This window comes from Tachypleus tridentatus, chromosome 13 (genome assembly GCF_004210375.1).
Source record: "Tachypleus tridentatus isolate NWPU-2018 chromosome 13, ASM421037v1, whole genome shotgun sequence".
Lineage (NCBI taxonomy): Eukaryota > Metazoa > Arthropoda > Merostomata > Xiphosura > Limulidae > Tachypleus > Tachypleus tridentatus.
Genome location: NC_134837.1, coordinates 45,079,604 through 45,101,077, shown reverse-complemented (window position 1 = coordinate 45,101,077; position 21,474 = coordinate 45,079,604). Strand labels below are relative to the sequence as shown.

At 30.9% G+C, this 21,474-nt stretch overlaps 1 protein-coding gene across 1 annotated transcript in view; it reads left to right on the top strand.

Moving 5' to 3' along the window:
• Positions 1-21,233, top strand: part of LOC143236934 (protein turtle homolog A-like) — a 123,132-nt gene extending 101,899 nt beyond the window's left edge. The window contains exons 9-16 of the mRNA XM_076475634.1: positions 6,446-6,733; positions 7,124-7,423; positions 8,333-8,458; positions 10,437-10,467; positions 10,901-10,992; positions 12,800-12,942; positions 17,213-17,425; positions 19,641-21,233. Coding sequence (XP_076331749.1) covers positions 6,446-6,733; positions 7,124-7,423; positions 8,333-8,458; positions 10,437-10,467; positions 10,901-10,992; positions 12,800-12,942; positions 17,213-17,425; positions 19,641-19,688 — 1,241 coding nt within the window. The 3' untranslated portion in view covers positions 19,689-21,233. The remainder of the gene's footprint in view (positions 1-6,445; positions 6,734-7,123; positions 7,424-8,332; positions 8,459-10,436; positions 10,468-10,900; positions 10,993-12,799; positions 12,943-17,212; positions 17,426-19,640) is intronic.
• The last annotated feature ends 241 nt before the right edge of the window (positions 21,234-21,474 follow it).

Here is a 21,474-nt window from a genome sequence, read left to right as displayed (position 1 = left end):
ATCATGTAAACATTAACTGCACCAGAATACACTTACTTATTGATAGTTTACACTGTGACTATTTGTCATCTAATTCATCACAAATGCCATAACAGCATACATTCTATAAATGTACAGGCAGTCATACTATACCAAACCGTAGTATTAGTAGTTATGTATTTTTGGTTATGGCTTCTAGAACGGAAATACCGCATGACAAGCGTGTGATATCAAAGTTTTCGCTGGTTAAAGATATTTCATGCGAAAAATTGCAGCAAGACTCCATGCTTAAGCAAATCTGAAATGGGTAAGTAAAAATGGCAATGTTCACAGCAAAAGTGATCGAGGTAGAAAACCAAAACACTCCTAAAAGATTATTAAGTATCTCAGTCTGCATCCCTTTATGATAGATAAGGTGGTTGAGTATAAATCTTACAAACTATCTAATAGGGGTATGAAATGTTGCATACTGAAAGTTAAGTTGAACATTAACACGTGGTGGTTTCGAAAACTTCTGCTTAGAAGAGATAACTAAACTAAATAATAGAAATGGACCAAACACAATGGAGAGAGAAAAGATGGGGACGTGTGCTCTTTAGGGACGAACTAATGTTTAAATTTTTCGGTAATAATCAACAACAGTTTGTTCGACGAAGGAGAGGAGAATGGCATTATAGTTAATAGGCAGCTTGAAAGTGAAGCGTGGTTAGAGGTCAGTACAGGTCAGGGGCTGCAACGGCGTTGATGATCTGTACAAAACTGATTTTCTTGACTGCTGACAAGTACAGGTTAACCCTGATCCATTATGTCTTTCTCTCAGAAACACAACTAATCGAGCGTGGATTCGTATTTCATCGATACATTGAGCCCGAGGAAACTAAATATATGTTTATATGATATATCGATGTTAAAGTGGCCGATGGAACACTTACGATCATGGCTCGAGTTACACAATTTCCCTATATGATCATTATTAAGGCTATATAGATTTATGCGTAAAACCAAAATAGTTAAAATGCGATCAAATAGCTTGATATAATTTTGTGGTGTAATACAGAACAATATTTCTTTATGGTTCAGTAATAAACTTTGACAGCATAAACACAGTTTTTGTTCTTAGCATAAAATGAAGTGTTTTCCTGTAACATTCTTGTGCATTATACAAATTATTCATTTTTCTTTTTAATTTTTTTTTGTTTAGCGTTTTGCGTGCTAAATATGTTCATCATCTAGTTGCATGAAACGTATTTTGTTTCCTTATATATATATATATATGACTTGTGTGTTTCCGTAAATAACATTATTATGTATTTATGCTTCTGTTGTGTCTTTATTAAAGCTATATTACCAGAAACAACAGAACATGTATTCATATCTTAGAAAGATCATAAGTTATTACTGTACCACCTCGATGTAGCGTTACTTTTGAGTTGGATTATTGCTACTATTATGAAAAGCTTTAAATTTACAATTGAAAACTAATTTATTAACATCATACCACCCAATACTTCTTCCCTAAGCAAACGAGTAAAATATTTGTAAGTGTAAACGCAAACAACACATATAAGATGTTAGTTTCAAATACCTTTCTCAAGGTATCTCAAAAAATGAGATTATTTACTAACTTAAAAATGTTGTTGTTGTTGATGCTATTTACTCATTTTACCCAATTTTTGCATTAAGCTCTTCAGGTGGATCAAAATATAATCAATAAGATTATTAATGATGTAAGTCTTTTTGTGGTTATAACCAGTTTAGTCATAGTTTATAATTACCTTGTAGCAAAGAGCATAATTCTGGTGAAATATGTTACATATTTTAATTTATTTTGGACGAGTCTCCGAGTTACTAAGTTACGTACGTTACTACTTATTACTATTTCAACTAAAAGGGAATTTGATTTTGACTTTCGAAGTTAATTAAATGCTAATATGTATCAAATTTGTAATATTTGTCAATAAGATTAATACACTCAATTTCCTTTTTGAACAAAAGTATTTTTCAATATACAAACAAATAGAAAATAGAGTTTATAATAGCAGTTACTACAAATGATGGTTTACATACAAGAGCTTTACAAACTTACAAGCAACACTGAGTCTTATATCGTGTAGAACTGAGTGTTTTATTGATGATCCAGGTCCATGACGATCAAATGAATTATAAATTGATATAGTCAGATCTCGCTTAAGCTAACGCTGTGTTTTCTTGGCTAGCTTCACGATGCTGACTTTTTATCGGTGAAAATATTTAATGTCCTCTTAGAAATATTAATGTCCGAAGTAATTCACTGAAATTGAAGGGTTTGTAATGCTCGAAATCTATAAACGTTCCTGGTCCAACACTGTAATTTTCCGATTAATATACGTTAATCACAATTATAGCTTCCGATACCTGTTGCTCACTGAGTGTAAATGATCGACAACAATCTTTCTGTCTCTCGGCTAGCCGTTTTTTATAGAAATCTTACGAGTTTGTAGAAATTTCAAAAATGTTCTAGCGCGATTTCGTAAAACAAGTATTGTTGATTCTTACTTTCAAGAATCTTTCAAAATTTCGAAAACAGGTGGGACTTGCACAATACACAACCAACAAAATACGTCACACACAAAAAAGAAAACTATACTGAAACAAACGTAGCCACTATAACAAATGTACAACAGTTAATCTCTCATAAACAATACATTGGGCATGATAATTGAAACTTTGCTATAGCGCCTGAAACATATTTATTTAATTTTTTTTTTGTGGCAATGGAAATTAATAAGATAATTCAGTAACAGATTCCATACTACAACACAATATCGGATATGCACAGTTAACATAAAATAGTTTCACTTGAAATGATTATTTGTTCTCTGCAAATCCAGTTCCAGTCAGCGTCTTCTAACATTTTGCGATCAGTCATCAGAATTTCATTATAAGAAAATATATGTGGACCATATACATATCTCAACTTTATGAAAACCATGCTGTATGAGCAGTTCTTAAAAGTAGCATTTATTCACATGTGACTGTAATGGACAAAGTAGTGTACAGTACAGTCGTTTGCAACTGAATTTGTCGCAAGAATGATTTTCAGTGCTTTCTCTCAATTATACTTAAACACCGCACACAACAAACACTTAGCCTGATCAAAACCACTTTTAGATGTTGTATGATCAAGTTATTAATAGTATGTGTTGCTTCCTGCAACTAGGTTGCAAGTGGCCAGGTATAACAACAGTTTCAACATTTCCAGCACCTTATAATCTCTCCTTCCTCGAGTTTATGAAGTTCTGGTGTTTTACGAACATTTTAACATTGTTTCGTTTTACTGTATGTAAACTCACTCAATAATCTTGAAGATTATATACCTATTGAAAAATGAAGCCGGCTATTTCTGACGGGGCATTGTACGTTTATAGTTAGAACGTTTGCCCATATCCCTCTAGTCCATCTTGTTATCTTATAATTTTTTTCAGATATTACTATTTTCTTTCATATTTTTCATCTGTATTTGTCGTTCAAAAATTATTAAGTTTCACTTTGATTGTGTAATGCCTATTTAATTAGTAAATATGATTTTTACAGAGTAATGTATCAAAGTTTCTTCTGTTGCTGATAATTATTACTATAAGAAACTAAAATGATATACCATAAGCTAAATCTCCTAAAATTCTATATGAAAGAATAAATACTTAAATAGTAGGGTTTTCTAAATTTTCTTACTTTTTCATTATTGTTTTATTTATACGTGAATTTTCATTACTGCATGGCATATATACAATGCTGTGACATTATACCTCATCAGTTACCATTGTTACTGATGTATTTTATTACAATTCCATTAAAAAAAAACTTTTACTTTAACGTCAACTGTGGCGTAAGCGGTTAGAGTGCGGACCTCCATAACCATCGTTTGCTTCCTGTTACCATAACAATAGTTAGGATCTACACTTTGAGATCGTAGTTGCGTCTTTAAGAGCAACACTGAAATACACCTTACGCCACAGAAGAGTAGCCCAAGAGATGGCGGTGGGTACTATTGACTATTTGCCTTCCTCCTAATTGGTCAGCTCAAAATCAGAGATAGTCCTTTTGTACATCTGAGTGAACGTCCGAAAATAAATAAGCAAAACTTTTACCTTCTCCTTAATTGATATGGCTGAATAACGACTAAGTAGGAAAAATACCAGCTTTGGAAAGTGTACGTAGAAGTAGGAACAAGAGATAATACAAACTCATTTCGTTTCGCTTCCTCTATTAAACGGTCATAGCGGATGAGTTGAATTAATTAAATACATCCTGAAATCTCAGAGGACATGTACACGTTGTACTCTAACGTTGTGAGACTCATATCTTCACAGCTATTTCTTGCATTACAAGGAAGGACATCAAGGTTACAGTTTGAAGATATTCTCACTTTTTATTTAATACGTTGGTTAGACAGAGCATCCGATTTGTATGTCATTGCATATTATGGTGTATTGTATACTAGTGTTATAATAACTTTCAAATTTGCTTTAAATAATTAAGTGATAACTGGATGTCAGTTGTGCATACTGAGAAAATCGAATGTTGATTATATTGCTCAAAATACTCAATCATATTTAGAAATGGAAATTAAAACAAATAACAAGCTCTGGGTTAATGCAAGCTTTAAATTGAGTTACTACATATTACAGCCTATCTGCTGTATCCGCCGAGGGGAATCGCCCCCCCCCCCTGATTTTAGGGTTGTAAATTTGTAGACTTACCGCTGTTCTATCTTAATTACATTTTCTGACCAATCACATTTTCTAATATACTATCTCTAATTTACAGCGAGATTGCTAGGGACAGAAGTAAAGTTAAATATATGTACATATGCATTCGTGTTGTATAAAAAAATAATATAAATACTTTCAATTTAATCACTGTACATCGAATGCAACAAATAACACGTAACTGTGAAACTTGATGCAATGAAAGCAATTTACTACTCACAAAAAATGCAATATAAGCCAAAGTTGTTTCACTTTATAAAAGTTATTTGTTTAATACGTTTCTTTAATCTATTTATATAATTAAACTACATAAATATAGAACAAAAACATTATTTTATTCAAATTTATCTCTTGTAGTTTTCGTATCCTCACTGCAAAGTCATTGGTACAGAATACCAAATATAATCTTTGAAGACTTAACTGAAGGCTAAGACTGGCAGCTTATAAGACCCCCAGTGACACAGCGTTAAACCTACGACCTTTTTACGCTAAAATCCAGGGTTCAATTTCTCGCGGTCGACAGACCATATAGCCAAATGTGGTTTTGTTTCAAAAACAAACAACCCTAAAACTTATTAAAAGCTATGAATATATGTCGTGTGAACATTGATACTAATTTGTGTCATGTTATACTTTTTTATTTATTTGCTGAAAATTAATTTCCGTTAAATTTCAGAAGCAAATGTTCAGCTTTATTTTGTGTGAAGCAAAACATTCTCAGATACTTTCGTGTTTTTTTCTTCCTTTAATTCATACATTACACGTGTCAAGTGTATACTCTCAAAAACTATGCTTAAGGATTGAAGGTCCAAAATTATCATGTATTACAGGATTGAATCTCAGAATTATGAGTCTTGGTTTCTTCAAATGCTTTGTAAAATGTTTTAATTTAAGGCTACTTCATTCTTCATACTTTCTGTAACTTTGAAAAACAACAACAAGGTCTATTCTAAATTCTGCTTTTTAGCATATGAGAAACCACAGTTTAATTTTGTTAAAATGTAGATGGTATTGATGTTCATCTATGCCTAAAGTATATAAAAAAAACACATTGACTTATAAAATTTTGCATTAGAACGTAAAGATTAAGACTGTAACAGCTCAGATCCAATAATATTATAACCGTTAGCTGTTTAATTGTGAATTTAGTTTGTTTAGTTTCACTACTTCACTAAGCAGCTCGTTACCAACAACGAAATGAAACTACACGAGCACTGTTTTCTTAATACAGAATTGGGCGCGTTTTCATCTGCTTATGTAAAGCATTAATGTTAAACACTGCATGTCACTAAGTAGTTTGTTTTTCTAACAGTATTTTAAAGTATATTTGTTGTTCTCGTCAGAGGAGCGTTTGTAATATTTATTTCTTTATTGGGCCTGGCATGGCCAAGCGCGTAAGGCGTGCGACTCGTAATCCGAGGGTCGCGGGTTCGCGCCCGCGTCGCGCTAAACATGCTCGCCCTCTCAGCCGTGAGGGTGCATAATGTTACAGTCAATCCCACTATTCGTTGGTAAAAGAGTAGCCCAAGAGTTGGCGGTGGGTGGTGATGACTAGCTGCTTTCCCTCTAGTCTTACACTGCTAAATTAGGGACGGCTAGCACAGATAGCCCTCGAGTAGCTTTGTGCAAAATTCCAAAACAAACAAACAAATTTCTTTATCAAGAAAATACGTTCCAGCTCTTCTCTTTCCTTGATTAAAATGTTGTATTATCCCTAGATTCTCCAGTTTGTGCTCCTGGACAAAAGTCGGTCTATGGTGTCGGTAGACATGAGAGAGTTCGTATTACTTGCCAACTTGAAGCTGATCCCAGTGATATTACTTTTCAGTGGGGTTTTAATAACTCTCAAGAAAACCTAGACATTGTGACATTTAATAGTTCAGGCACCGTCAGCACAACTTACTTCATACCAAGGACCAAGTATGATTATGGAACTATTTTTTGTCACGGAAAAAATGACATTGGAGAACAACGTCATCCTTGTGTCTTCAACATCATCCCAGCAGGTAAACTTGTACTTCTTCAAGTACTTTCAACTATACCGCAGTATAACAGATATATTAAACACCGGAACTGAGTCAGTTTGAATTTTGCCATATTCAAAGAGATACTTACATAAAAAGAAATAAGTTATTCATATACACTTATTGTAGAAAACAGATGGCATATAGATATCTCTTTTAAATTCATGTTTTTTAATGTTTAGTTTAAGAACTTCAATTTTACACATACTTACTAAAATGAAAAAGTCGCGATATTTTAATTCGAAACAATTAACTCATATGTTATTAAATGTTTGTATCTTGTATAGAGCATTGCAATACAAGGAATGAAGTTGTCTTTAACAATGTATTTTCATGTGATAATTTTGCTTATAAAACACGAATTCTTTACAGGGAAACCTGAATCTGTTAATAATTGTAGTATCAACAACCAGACAGCACGCTCCTTAAGCCTTGCCTGTATTCCAGGAGATGATGGTGGCTTGTTACAGCAGTTTCACCTTGAGATTTATAGTAGAAAGTACCCGAGATTATTAGCTAATCTGACATCTCTTGATCTTCCGGCTTTTGAGGCTATTGGTCTACCACCTGGCAGTCCTTTGAGAATAATTGTTTACGCTTCTAATGCTAAAGGAAAAAGCGAGGAAGTAACCTTAGCAGCTAGCACTCTCTTTGCTGCCGAGAAGCATACAGGTACGTGAGTTAGGAACTGTTAACAAAATCTTCAAAGTTAGTTTATTATAGGCATTAAGATAAAATGTAGAAGTGTAAAAATTAACAGACACATTTTTTCAAATAATGCAGGTTTCGTTATACCATAGCTAGAACATTTCTGTAAAACACTTAATTCATAAAAACAACCTCCAGTTGCAATCAGCTGTTATTGTTTTGTTACTATTATTAATAACGCAACGAACAGAATTGTATCTTAAAAAAAGTAGAAAAGGTAACAAGCTAAATGATACGTTTAGTTGACATATTATTACAATTTTAGATCGAGTAAGTTTGTTTGTTTTGTTGGAATTTCACACAAAGCTACTCGAGGGCTATCTGTGCTAGCCGTCCCTAATTTAGCAGTGTAAGACTAGAGGGAAGGCAACTAGTCATCACCACCCACCGCCAACTCTTGTGCTACTCTTTTACCAACGAATAGTGGGATTGACCGTCACATTATAACGCCCCCACGGCTGGGAGGGCGAGCATGTTTGGCGCGACCGGGATGCGAATCCGCGACCCTCAGATTACGAGTCGCACACCTTAACACGCTTGGCCATGCCGGGCCCAGATCGAGTAAGAATCACTTGTCTCTTTTATTTACAACAATTTCAACTTTTATGGTTATTGCAGCGAGTTTTCTATTTCAGTGTTCTGGGTTAATAACTGTGTTATGTTAAGTTATAATAAGAATGATTATCCTTAAATCACACCATTGTTTAACCTCTTCTCAATTACAAATTTTCATGCTAGTTTGTTTATAGAATACAATCTTAGGTAAAATGCTGCTGATATCAGTAATATTTTAGTTTAACTGTTCATCAGTTAGCTGAAATCGCACATTTATAACTCCAGTTCAGATTTATGTTTCTATTATTTGTTTAATAGGTTCAGTGCCTCAGGTATTCATCAGCCCTGTGCTGGCTGTACTTTTGGGCATCATACTTGTATTAGTTATCATGGCACTTGTCATTCTTGTGATTGTGAAGAAAAGAAGATCCGAGGTGAACAGAGGTAGTGTCAAAATATACTTAAAATAAGATAGCGTCCTCTTTTTTATTTGTGTTTCGAATGATGTAAACTGAACTTATTCTATTGTCAATCATGTTATTATTCAAATAACAAACAACTGATGAATTATTGTACCAAGAGGACATATTAAATGGCAGTTGTGATAAGTAGTTTGGTATAAATCTCAAAGCAACGTTATCATTTTTTTTTACACTATATACGCTAATGTTGAAACAGAGAAATTATTCTAAGATTTGATGTCAATTAGAGAACCGTGATTCTATTAGTACTTTTTATTTGTTTGTTTATTTGCTTTAGTACTAACTGTTTAATCTATAGGGTAAATAAACATTGGAAAACGTCTGCTGAATAGATGTTTACTAATGAAATTTTATTTGACGTTGGTTATTTTGTAATATTTTAAAATATAATTTTAAGAGTTTCATTTATTTTTCATTCAGCTAGTGTGATAATATGGGAAGAAATTCAGATGGTGGAGCAGAATATTAAGTTAAATACATCAAAAAGAAACACACTGTGAACAAGTAATATTATATAAAACGAAACTTTACAAACTGAATTTTCAGGTCAACGTTTTGTGATTGAAAGATAAGTAAATATTAACTACTAACAGAAAAGGTAATATACTCAATATTTGAACAATCACACAATCTAAATTTGTGGCTCATCGATAATTCTGAAGGCTTACAACACTGCTGTTGCATGCAAATACTTGCAATGTATTGTTACACACGTTGTTAAATCAATTATCTAACTAACGTTGCTTTAGCAAATACAAATATATGTATACTGTTTTCTAATGTCCAATCAAACCAACAACAATTTGGGTTATTTCTGTGTATTTACCGAAGAGACTTTTATACATAAAAATCCGTATCTAGATACCCATAGGGTCTGTTAAAACCTTAAAATATTTTAGTATATAAAGTCATTGAGTTGAAATAGTTTTACACTAAATTCTTAAGTTTATACTTGTATAACGTAAGGTTATGTTCTTTGATTTATTTCAATATTATACCCTTTGATGTAAACCAAATTTTGGGCCTTTCTTTCATTTGTTTCTGAAGAATATTAATAATAAAAGTAAAAGTTTGTTAAATTATTATCGTTGGACGTTACTATTTCATGATATTCTATGCTACTCTAATTATACCGCTAATAACCAACCAATCTTTTTGAGTGAAAACTATATATTTTGGGGTGCACCTACAGAGAAATTGTTCATATGAATTAAATTTTATTTTAAAATAAGTCTCAACATAATTATTTGCTACTAAAATTAGAAATGACATCAGAATTGCCGACAGACAGCCGGTGTCAGATATTTAGAAGGTATATTCAATGGCAAATTTTCAGAGTTATCAGATTCGTCGATTTTGAATGATAAATGACGGTAGAAAAATCTATCGTTTCAAGACAGCTTGCTGGACAGTAATAGTTCCTTTTCATAGCTTTTATAAATAGAACTAAGCGTGTACCAGAGAGAGTAATCCGGTTTTTATAACAAAGTGTATGTGCATTGAAATTTTCAAGTCACGATAAATGATTTCTACAGTTTTTGTTTTCTTTTTACGTATTTATAATGTAACAAAACACAGTAATAAAATAAAATACATTTACATTACACACACAAACGGATATTAGTAGCATAGTATATTATTAATGTATCTGAACAAAACTTTGTGTCACTATTTTAAAAACTATGGTTTTATACCAAATTCAAAAGTTGATATTTTGCAAAATTTCCATATAAATATAAAACAATGGTGCAAGTAAAGCAAAAATGAAATTATTAGAACATTTTCTTCATCGTTCATCGAATCGCTAACTTATTTACGATTATAAACGTAATAATAACTGTATTTTAAACATGATATTTTAATCACTGAGTTTTATCTTCTACGAACACTGCAAGCATTTGCTTACATGCGTTGATCTTTATAGATTTATTTTTCTATAGACGAAACACCTCCTACCGACGGCCAAGATAAGTAAGTATTAACTATTCATATATTTAAATTTAGATTTTAGATTATAACCTTTTTCGCTCAAAGCTGAAAAAGAAACGAATAATTTTGTTGAGTAAACAAAATTACAGTTTATCTGAAGACAGAAGAAAACTTACTCTTTCAAGTTTTATGAATAAAAATAATGTCCTATTCATGAAATATTCACAATAAATTTACTTATTTGAGCTTATGCTTTCAGATCTGTATAAAATATGTCTTGAAAACCACCTTAAATTTTTGAAGGATAGATTATGCTAAAATGTCTTTTTTAGGTAACTGATTATTTCATTTGTATGACATTTGTATGAATTAAAAATATATAATTCATTTACGAATAAAATGAAAATTACACATAACAATAATAAATTACATTATCCCCATAATAGCAACTACTTAATTTGTCTTTTCTGATTAGATCAGACGATTTGAAAAAGAAGAATCTTGGAAACCATTCTGAAACAAAAGACAAATGTCCAGACGTTATTCCTCCTCGAAATGTGTCAACAGGTTTAATTAAAAACATACTTTTATTTCAACTCTATTTTGCATATGGTATAAAATAAAGCTGATCGAATATATATATATATAATGCATATAAGTAATGATGGTAGAGAAAGAGCTGGCTGCATTAATGTTCTACATATTAGGGTTCATATAATTAGTTTGATAAATCAATTTTATGATAATAAGTGCACTAAAATATATCCTATTTTCTACATCATCTTGCGGCTAATGTAATAGAATTCAAACATGCCAAAAGTAAACGTTGTTATCTTAACAAAACTAGTTAAGGAATAAGTTACGTTAAAAATGTATGTCTTGTTACAAAATATTCCAAAGTTTTCCTTTTTTCCCATTAAGCTTAGAGTACCTATGTTTGTGTAAAAGTGAAATACTTATTACATCTTTACAAGATTATAATTACTTCCGATTAAAGTAAACTATGTGCTTTAAAATGAAACTAATGGTCAATCTGGCCATAACTATAGCTAATAAGATATGATTTCTTTTACGGTTCAAGTTACATAAAGATTGGAATATATTGTTTCATCAGTTGGGCATTTTCACTGTAAACGATATTTGAACCGTAAAATCCAAAATGGTATAACAGTCATAATGATTTGTACAAGCAGAAATATTTTAGTATATATTCAGCACTCGGCACGATCAGATTGTACATACTACACATAATACATAGTGAAATGTGACTATTTCACATTTTCAACCGAGTAAGTAAAAATGCCTGGATACGCATGAAACAACAAACTGATTTTATGGCCAGCTAAGAAAAATGCAAAACTGAGTGGCTGAGCCGATTGAAACTTTGGAATGCATGAAACTCTTTCAGGGTGAAATATTAAAAAAATTCATTTTACTTTTACATTGGATTATCTTAAACTTACTGCGAAACTATTATCTTGAATACATTTCACAAAATTACGTTAAACTGATAGCTTCAATTAAATTTTGAATATTATTCGAAACACTGCATAATTTGTAAAGAAGTACGTTATTTTATAAATCATATATATGTTTATTTAAAAGTTTATCTACGGTTTACAAAATATGAAACACTTCATATTCTGTAGATTTTATTGCTTTAATAGCAAAAATGTGAAATGGATTTTGCATCGAGAATGTAAAATATTAAGCTCTGTGAAAGAAAGTGAAAGGAATGATTGTTTGTTTCTTTGCTCTAGAGTAAAGCCACACTGAACTACCTGCTGTGTCTATCGGAGAGCAAAAGGAAAAATCATTCGTTTTACCTCCTCATTATGGATCATAAACAGATATTGAAATGCAAAAATAGTAAATCTGTAATAATCTCTCCATCGATTAGTTCTAGAACGCAGACATTTTCTGTTACGAAATCAAGCATAAATCTTCTATTGATTAATACTTTTTTTTAGAAACTCGAGCGCAAAGGAGTAAGGAGATAAAGATATTTTATATGTAGTTTTTCAAAAAAAACGTTGAAATCAAACTAGCTTTAAACAAGGTTGAAAGTATAACCAACTTTGCCATGAAAGATGTGGACAGTAAACCAGTACCTTGAATTTTAGTAGTTGCATCATAATATGTAAAAACAATAAATATTTTTATTGCCTTGTGTATCGACTTTAAGGGTTTCATGTACATTTGCATCTTACTTTTAAGTATTTAAATAATCACAATAAATAAAATTTTGTCTGTATATATATATATACATGTACACCTGAATTACAGATGGATAACAATTAGCATGTAATGGTTCATTTAATTATATTAAAGACTAAATTCTTCTAAAATGTATAATATTTATAATTTTTTTCAGGACCAGAATATGCAGACGTTGCCCTAAGTGTTGCGACAAAACCTACTGATCTGGCTAGTCAGTGCATTTATGAAAATCTTAATAACCAACGAGAGCACACATATGAAAATATTATAAGTAAACCCCACTACAGATCCAAAAACGTAAGTAATAATAGCACTACACAATTTCATGTATTAGATGTTCTCTTAGAAAGAAGCAATTGAATGTTACGAAATGTTTATATAGTATGCTTTTATTAAATGTAATTGGAAATCATAATTTTCAAATTATAATGATAAATCATAATGATACATGGTAAATGTACTTCTATTTTCTAGTTAGAGTGGTTCTTATATATTACTGACATTTTCTCTGTGCATGTATTGCATAGGTTACTTATATAAGACGGTTAATCAAAGATAACGTAAGAGGTTGGTTTAATGGTCCTTAAATTTTGGGTTGACTTCTTGAGTTATATGCATTTCCATCCTTATCGTTTTTCGATAACCTTCCTAGATATAAGTATTTCAACAAGCTACTCACGGTTTTCTAACTTAAACTCCTTTACACAAATACATGCTAATGAGCTTGCTCTGTCACCAAAGTACTTGAATTAAATTTTAAATCATCCTAGAGCACAACAAGTAAAAACTAAAATCTAGCAAATAGCATTATCACAATGCAGTCCTTGCTGATCATCATGTAAATGTTATAGGAAAAGAACATTTTATCTGTAAATAAGTCTGAAAGAAAACAAGCATTTTCGTGTGTGACAGATAAGACAAAGTGAAAATAAAGGTGATACGTTTACTTTAAAATTATTAAATGTTGATTATAAAACAGTACTGTTTTATGTGTTAGGGACGACATTTATAGACATGTACCCAAAGTTATCTATAGTATATCAGGGACAAGTAAAAAAATAGTATTTCGATATAAGTTAATAACTAATAAATACAAGTTTAAGGTATGAAAGTCTGAAATAGATAATACTGAGTAAAATATATTTTTCATTTCATCCTGCGACATGATAAAATATAAGATATTAGAAATAATTATGGATACAGTGAGGTTAAAACAGGTATAAAAGTAAAAACTATGGTTATAAAACACCTTCATATTGTTGACATTAACTGCACTAGAGTTCAGTCACACGTTGACAGTTTACGTTGTCATTGCAAAAATATGTCTCCAAGTTTCAGTAGAAGCATTACGTAAGTATCCGAAAGGGACACTGTTATTACTAGAAGTGGTGGAGATAAAAAGTCGAAACTTTGTAAATTGGACTTGCAGTGTCTCAAGATACATTCTATATGAGATAGTGGTCAGCTAAATATAATCTTTTTTCAATTGTCTCGTTAATACAGATGTCAATGTTGCCTCGAAAACACGAGATAATTATTAATAATTAGTGGTCTTAAAAGACTTATAAGTACTTAAAAATTCCTTTCATGAATAGGTAACTAAACTAAAAGTTGCTGGGATTTTCATCGGCCCATAGACGTAGGATTAACAAAGCTGCAGGCATGTGCTTTGCTACAAATGGATTCAAGTTTATGTTGTTCACTAATAATACACAGAATAGTTTTTTTGATAGCCAATGGGAGAAAAATAACGCAACCAGTTGGAATAAAAGGATCTATACTAATTTGGAGGTGTATTTCAACCAGTGGTGTCAACTCTGATACATACAGGCATTTAGCATTTAGAAAAAAAAAAAAAAAAAAAGAATCCTAAGTCGTACTAGTGTAACATGTAACATGGTTTGTACTGCCAGAAAAAGAGATTCTGCCCAAAACGTTGCGGGTACTTCTTTTGCTATAGACGTGGGTTTTAACATTTTTAAACATTTCTCATTATTTTTTTACACAGATTGCGATCTTTTCTTCAGGGCGTTTTTTTCATACTAGCTATCGTTTGAAGCATCATTTGAAAATACAGGTTTTTATTGTTGTTGAGGTTATGAGAATTGTTACCCAATTTAAAGCAACATTTTCTTTTCTAAAGTATATTGCCTCCTGCATGTGTATCAACAGGTCGTTTACTTACAAGGTGGAGATTGCTGGAGTTAAACTCAATTGTATTAATAATTTCATAACTAATAAACCTTTACTGTCACAAATTATAGCATTACTTACTTTTCGATACTCTCTTCAAAACATATGGGTATGAGTGTTTTCTTATAGCAAAGCCACATGAGACCTTCCAATATGTCCACAGAGAGGAATTGAACCCCTGATTTTAACGTTGTAAGTCCTAGCGGGGTAGTTAAAACGTATCAATAAACAATAAAATATAAATTGCATACATATCGTTCCAAAACAGTAGTCGGATAAAACAGTATCAAACTTGTGTGTGTAACTTACTACAAACCTAGAAAACACTGAAATGTAAACTAAATGATGTGTCTCACTTAGCACTCTTAAAAAGTATAAGGTACGAATGTATTTTGCTCTGCAGTAGTCTAGTCTCTGCGTGCGTAGATGCTAAAATATATTCTGTCCAATAATATCTATCCCTTCAGTAGTTTTGTTTTAAATTGGTTCAAATATGTTGTCTCAATCTTGCGATGTAAAATGGTACTTTGAAGCACCTATCAAAAATGTTCTATTGAAATGAGGTTCACTTAATTGTGCTGTCCAAGAATGTCAACAAAATGTATACGATCTTGATAGATTGTTGCATTATTGTTTTGAAAAAGCCTATACCCATCAGTTGGAAAGTACAACAGCAATAACAGTAAGGTACATTCTGAGCGTTATTCGTTATTCTAAAAAAATCAAAATATAAAAAGAATCTTCAGTACCATTACGCTACGTCCAATAAAATTCACGATCGGAAAAACCACTCTTATGGTCAAGTATTCCGTCGGTACATAAAAAAGGAAAACATGGCTCATCAGACGAAATAAACCAGTTTTAATTTATTCATTGTGCAGAACGTGAGCTCTAAGATTAGCTGAAGATATGCTTTCCTGTTGCATCTGAGATGAACAGTTTTTTTAATAGTTAGCATTAGCCACGTGGCTGTTTTTTATTTATTTATTTTGCTCGTTACACTTAAATGTAACAGACAACCGTTAAAATAATCATTTGACTAGGACACAAGCTTCACAAGCTTGTTCATTCATTAATACCTAAGTGTATAAGTTAAATCAGCTCATTGATAGTTGATTTTGTACTGAAATATTTTAATCACTCAACCATGTTTTATACTAATATATATGATACTGTCAGCGGTTAAAGGCGTAGTTATAGCTTAAAACGGTAAAAGAAATTACAGTAGTTAAAGCAGGCATTACTTCGATTCCTTGCTTTGAGACTTATTATTTTCATTTACACTAACTTTAACATTGGACAATATTAACTTTATCTTACGTTCCCCTTGGAAATAACTCGGCATTAATAATTAATTTTTGTAGAAATTATTAAAATATGCATTTGGTTTATTTCAAGAGACATGGTTTAAATGTTTTTATGGTTGACATTTCCACTTTTTCAGAGTTTTTTTTCACAAAATCCTTTAAAATTTACAGTTATTTTCAGTTTTATCACGGCTGCTTAAATAGATAATACCAAAGCAGCGGTTGTATTTCTGAGGTATATGTGTATATATACAAATGTATATATAAAATGTACTATAAATTTTCATAAAAAAACTCCATGGAAGATCGATCTACCTAGTTTGTATTGCCAAATCGAAAGTTTGCTTTCACTCATTAAGACTGCCAAGAAGCGTTTTCTTTCACTCATAAAGGTTGCCAAGAAGCTATGAAATTGTCTGTTGAGTCGTACAATTTACTACTCCTTCTTCAATCTACAAAGTTATTCAGTATTTTAGAAATCGCTAATAATTATTTTAGTTATTCTTAGATGTGCAGATATTTCGGAATTAAGAGCCTGTATAAAGTTCTTATATAATATTTATTTTTTTCAAGACATTTCCTATTGGTTTCTTATATCCAAAAGCTAGGATGGTATTTCATTCAGTAACAAAATATCAGTGTCCTTTAGTTTGAAATGTATAATAAAACATTGCAAAGTGGGATCTTTAACTTTGACACAGGTTTAGCAAGAAGTTGAAATAAAATAAGAAATTTATAAGTAAAAGGTAAATGCCACCATTTTGACGTTTTCTAAGCCTATAAGCGCAGTATCATCAGATAAAAACTGTGAAACTTGTCTTACCTTGTCAAGTTAATTGGAAGTTAATATTACAATCGGATCTTGATTAATTAATACATTTCTGTGAAATGGATTATATTCCTTGGTATATTTACACAATTAACGAACTAATTACTAACTCTGATTTGTTTATATATGAATGTAAATAACTACGAAGAACATTAGCTGTAAAAACTGGAGAAATGTTCCCACGCCTCTAAATTCTCAAATTAAATAAATTGTCGTGTGACGTGTATAACCATAATAGAGTGACGAGGAACTTATGTACGCCGAACTGACGCTACCAGAAAATAAGACCAACGTGGTAAGAACATCTGACGATCCACCGACCGAATATGCTGCCATAGACTTTCAGAAGTCTAGGAAACTGACATCTCTTCCTGGCAACGAAACTGAGGAAGAGGAAGAAGGCTCTTCTGTGGAAACTCCATTAATGAACAACAGAAAAGACGATAAAAAGGTGATAAACCTAATAAAGTAGTTCTGTGCGAGGACCGATTGTGTTCTTTTATTTTGATGAAATTTGCATTTAAACTCCCAATGGAATTTATAGTTAGCAGGTGCACTAGATGGACTATAAAAGAGCCATGATAATTAGTCACTTCTTTCATGAATTACGCGGAGAAGATTAATGTATGTTGAATTCAATAATTAACTTCGCAGGGGATAATTAAATTGTGTCAATTTACGACAAACGTTTCATTTGAAAGACACAATCTACTTGTGTGCAACAGTTGTATACGCGTATGAAAACATATGAGCATATCTACCTGTTAAGAAATATTTACTAAAATAATATACATCATGTTATGACAAATCACTTGTCACCAATAGCGAGAAAACAAATTATTAGATTGACAATTGTATTTAGCACATACAGTTAGATTAAAAGTAAGTTACTTATGTAATAAAAATATATTTCAATCATGTAATTATTAAGTATCTCAAAAATTGAATTCACAAATTTTCGTTCCAAACTTTCTGAAATATCAAAATAAATATATTTAACTATTTAATTAATTATTATTTTTAATTTTTAGTGAAGAAATTCTAGATAGTAATAATTTCTATTAGCTCATAGTTCAACTTTTACGTTAATTATCCCATAAAGAATAATAATTTTAGAATTTTAAAAATACCGCATTTTATCATTATTCTTCCTTTAATTATATTTACTTTTTACTAGCTATTGTCTAAATTTATCTACAAATCAAAAACATTTGAAACTTGAATACTTAGTTAGTTACTTTTAAAACCATGCTGAAATAAATTATATTTTAAGATACACATTTGCACCTTTTACACGAAATGAAGACTGTACCCATGGGGTTACTACTACAAGCTATGCTATCAGCTGCATAAGATATTTTTAACAGGATATTAATTTGAAATTTGCAAACATTTTAGGTGAATTTACAAAATACAAAGGGAAAATCAATGGTACAGTAAAACAAGCTATTATTAGAAAGTTGAACGATAAGAAAACATCTTTTTCAGTAATATCAGTAGAAGTATATGAGTCGTAAATTAATACAAATGTTAACTAAGGTAAAAATAAGTACACATTAAAGGAATATAAAAACAGTAATTTTTATTTATTTTGTTCATTCACTTTGTGTTATTTTGTTGTCCTTAAGAGTTTTATGATGTGATGGGCAATAATATGAATTTTGTGATCCAAATAGGACGATAACCAGTCGTGAAATCATTTCAGGTGTTGGGAGACAGTGTATAGTTTGTTTAAATAAAACTGTTTTCTATAATATAACAATTTATGGCAAAATACTTAAACATTACACGAAATGGCATGGAAATGTAATAAAAGCAACGTTTATACAAGTTTTACATACATTAATCAAGACATTCTTGTATACATTTCTTCTTTTGCATGCCACTTTTGTTGTCTTATACTTCCAAATATAATTTATAAGAGTATGAAAAGTGAAACAGTTTCATCCTTAACTTGCTTCATTATTTTAATAATAAAAATAAAATAAACAATTGTAATGACAAAGCTATAAACTGGTCTCTATACTAGTAAAAGTAGTTTCATTAAGTTCAAGTATTCTACTTCTATCAGCCTTTAGCACTAAAATGAAACTTAAATACTTTAAAAAAATATAATACATTGAGTTCGAAATTCTTAAGAACCTATGGTTCTTTTGCTTCAAACCACGCCTTTACTACGTTTTTCTATTTTTAAATGCAAGGCAAATGTTGTAAATTTTTGTAATGCAAATCTATCGTATGCTTATGCTACTACAAATGACCATTTTTGTGTTGTCTACTACAGGAATAGATTCAATTCTTAAACTAAGTGCAAAGAGAAATAAGTTTTTGAAATGTTAAAGTGGTTTCGTATTGTTGTGATGATAGAAATGAAAATTGGATCTCTTGGAATGTAAATAGGTTGCACTGAGAACAAAAGTAAAAACTGAAATACCTGGACGCTTTAAACATCGCACACCCATCTCTAAATTTTTATATCTATATGTGAAATCGTTGCAATAACTCTCTCTTTCTTGAGCTTTAATTGAATTTGTTTGCTTTTTATACATAGTTTATCTATACTCTTCTATATCCAGTAAAATAATCTTTCTTTGTATGCTTCTGAATTTATACGTTAAACAGAAATATGCTTCATAAAAAATAAAAGTTCTGTGCCTTGTTTTCAGTGGATGCGAATGGAACGAGACAAACCAACAGTGTCCACGCCCGTTTGACAGAATAATTATTCGTTCCCTGTGAGTCACTAATGGAGATATGTATGTGTCGATGTTTTGCTTAGAAACCCTTAATTTGACATAAACTACATAAAAGGCCACCCTGTTGCCTACGTGTTTGCGTGTGATAATTCTCAAATTTCCTTCATAATCTTTCTTATCAAAGTTATTCGTCGTGAAGAATGACATAAGCAACTTGAAAGACTTCAATAATTCTAAGACAGCTGACTCACCTGTAAACAAAGAAGGACGAACCATGTATTCATATTTACTCTGACATTCTATCTCAAGAAGTTCGCCTTTCGATTTTTGTTTTTAAGACTTCTATATTGCTAAATGCAGTAGTTCATACGTATGTTTTGAAAATAAATAGACTCAGTACACTCATAACACTCATATTGTTTTTAATTTTTATAAAATCGTTGTTGTTGTTTTTGCAAAATTTCACTTTAACAGCTGTAATTAATTTTGCTTATTTATTGTTTATTTCAGATAATTGATACTGGTTGTTGCTATTTCAGAATTGTGAATATTAAAAGAGGACGTCTTATGCTTGAGATCTATTAATATTGTCATTCTTGCGCAGATATTTTTTATTTCAGTTAGCTTACTCAACGTACTTCTTTCCTGGTGTGTAGTTTAAAACCAATTTAGTGAGTTTTTAATACAATTTAATGAACGGCATCATGAATGATATAAGACATGAAAGAAAACACAAAACCGCGTGTTATGAGACCATTTTGTGTTTTGTTGGATTATTTTGATAATTTCAACAGTATCAGGAACTTACTTGCTTCAATCATAGAATTTTCATTGGGTGTAAAACTTTTAGGTACTGTGGAATTATTTTTGTAGCACAGTACTAACAGTTTAATTTGTAAATCTGTATAATTATATTGATGCTGAAACTCACCAATATAGGTTTTCAGTTATAAGTTGCTTCGTATTGATTATCTCTGCTTTTTAAGGTGAATACGTAATTATGTATAACTGAAATATGTATATAATAATCAAACCATTCTTTGTTACGTCATATAAAAGTGAAACTAAATAAAGCTCTTTGTAATACACATTGATAAAACAGATTATATTTCAAAATTTACGTATCCAACATTTTGTTTTGGATTTAAGAGCTGCATATTATTAATAATATTATTATTTCTATTTTGGTTAAAACATCAAAACAATATTTCAAACAAGAATAACGAAATCCACGTTTTGTTAGAAAATAGTCTAATTTCTTAAAGTTCCTGTAAAAAGTTAAAAATTAAATTATACATGTGCCATTTTTTCTTTACTAATATTCAAAAATCTATATATTTTCGTAAATTTACAGTTAGCCCGTTTGTTTTAAGCCTCAGCCGGAGTAGATATTAATACTGTGTTATGTTTAAATTCATAATACGAAATGTGGTATTTCGTAAGTGTAAAATGTATTAAATTGTGCCTTTGTATTCCACTGATATAATTCTGCCTTCATATGAATGATGTAATGGTGTAAACCCTTCCACAAAGATTATTAAAAAGCATCAATAACAGGGAGAATATTTGGTTGGTTTGTTGTTTCATGAGCTATTAAGATATTACGTAATTGTAGTTATTTAGAGTAATTCTCCTTAAAATTCCGATCTTTCTTATTACATAACTATTTTAATTGTTGTCATTTATTTTAAGTACGCGAGCACTTAGTAGTACAGATCGACAAGGACTCCAAATATCTGACAGGCCGTAAAACAATCATATAGAATTTCCGAGCGAATATATAGTGATGATACGCTAACAAAGG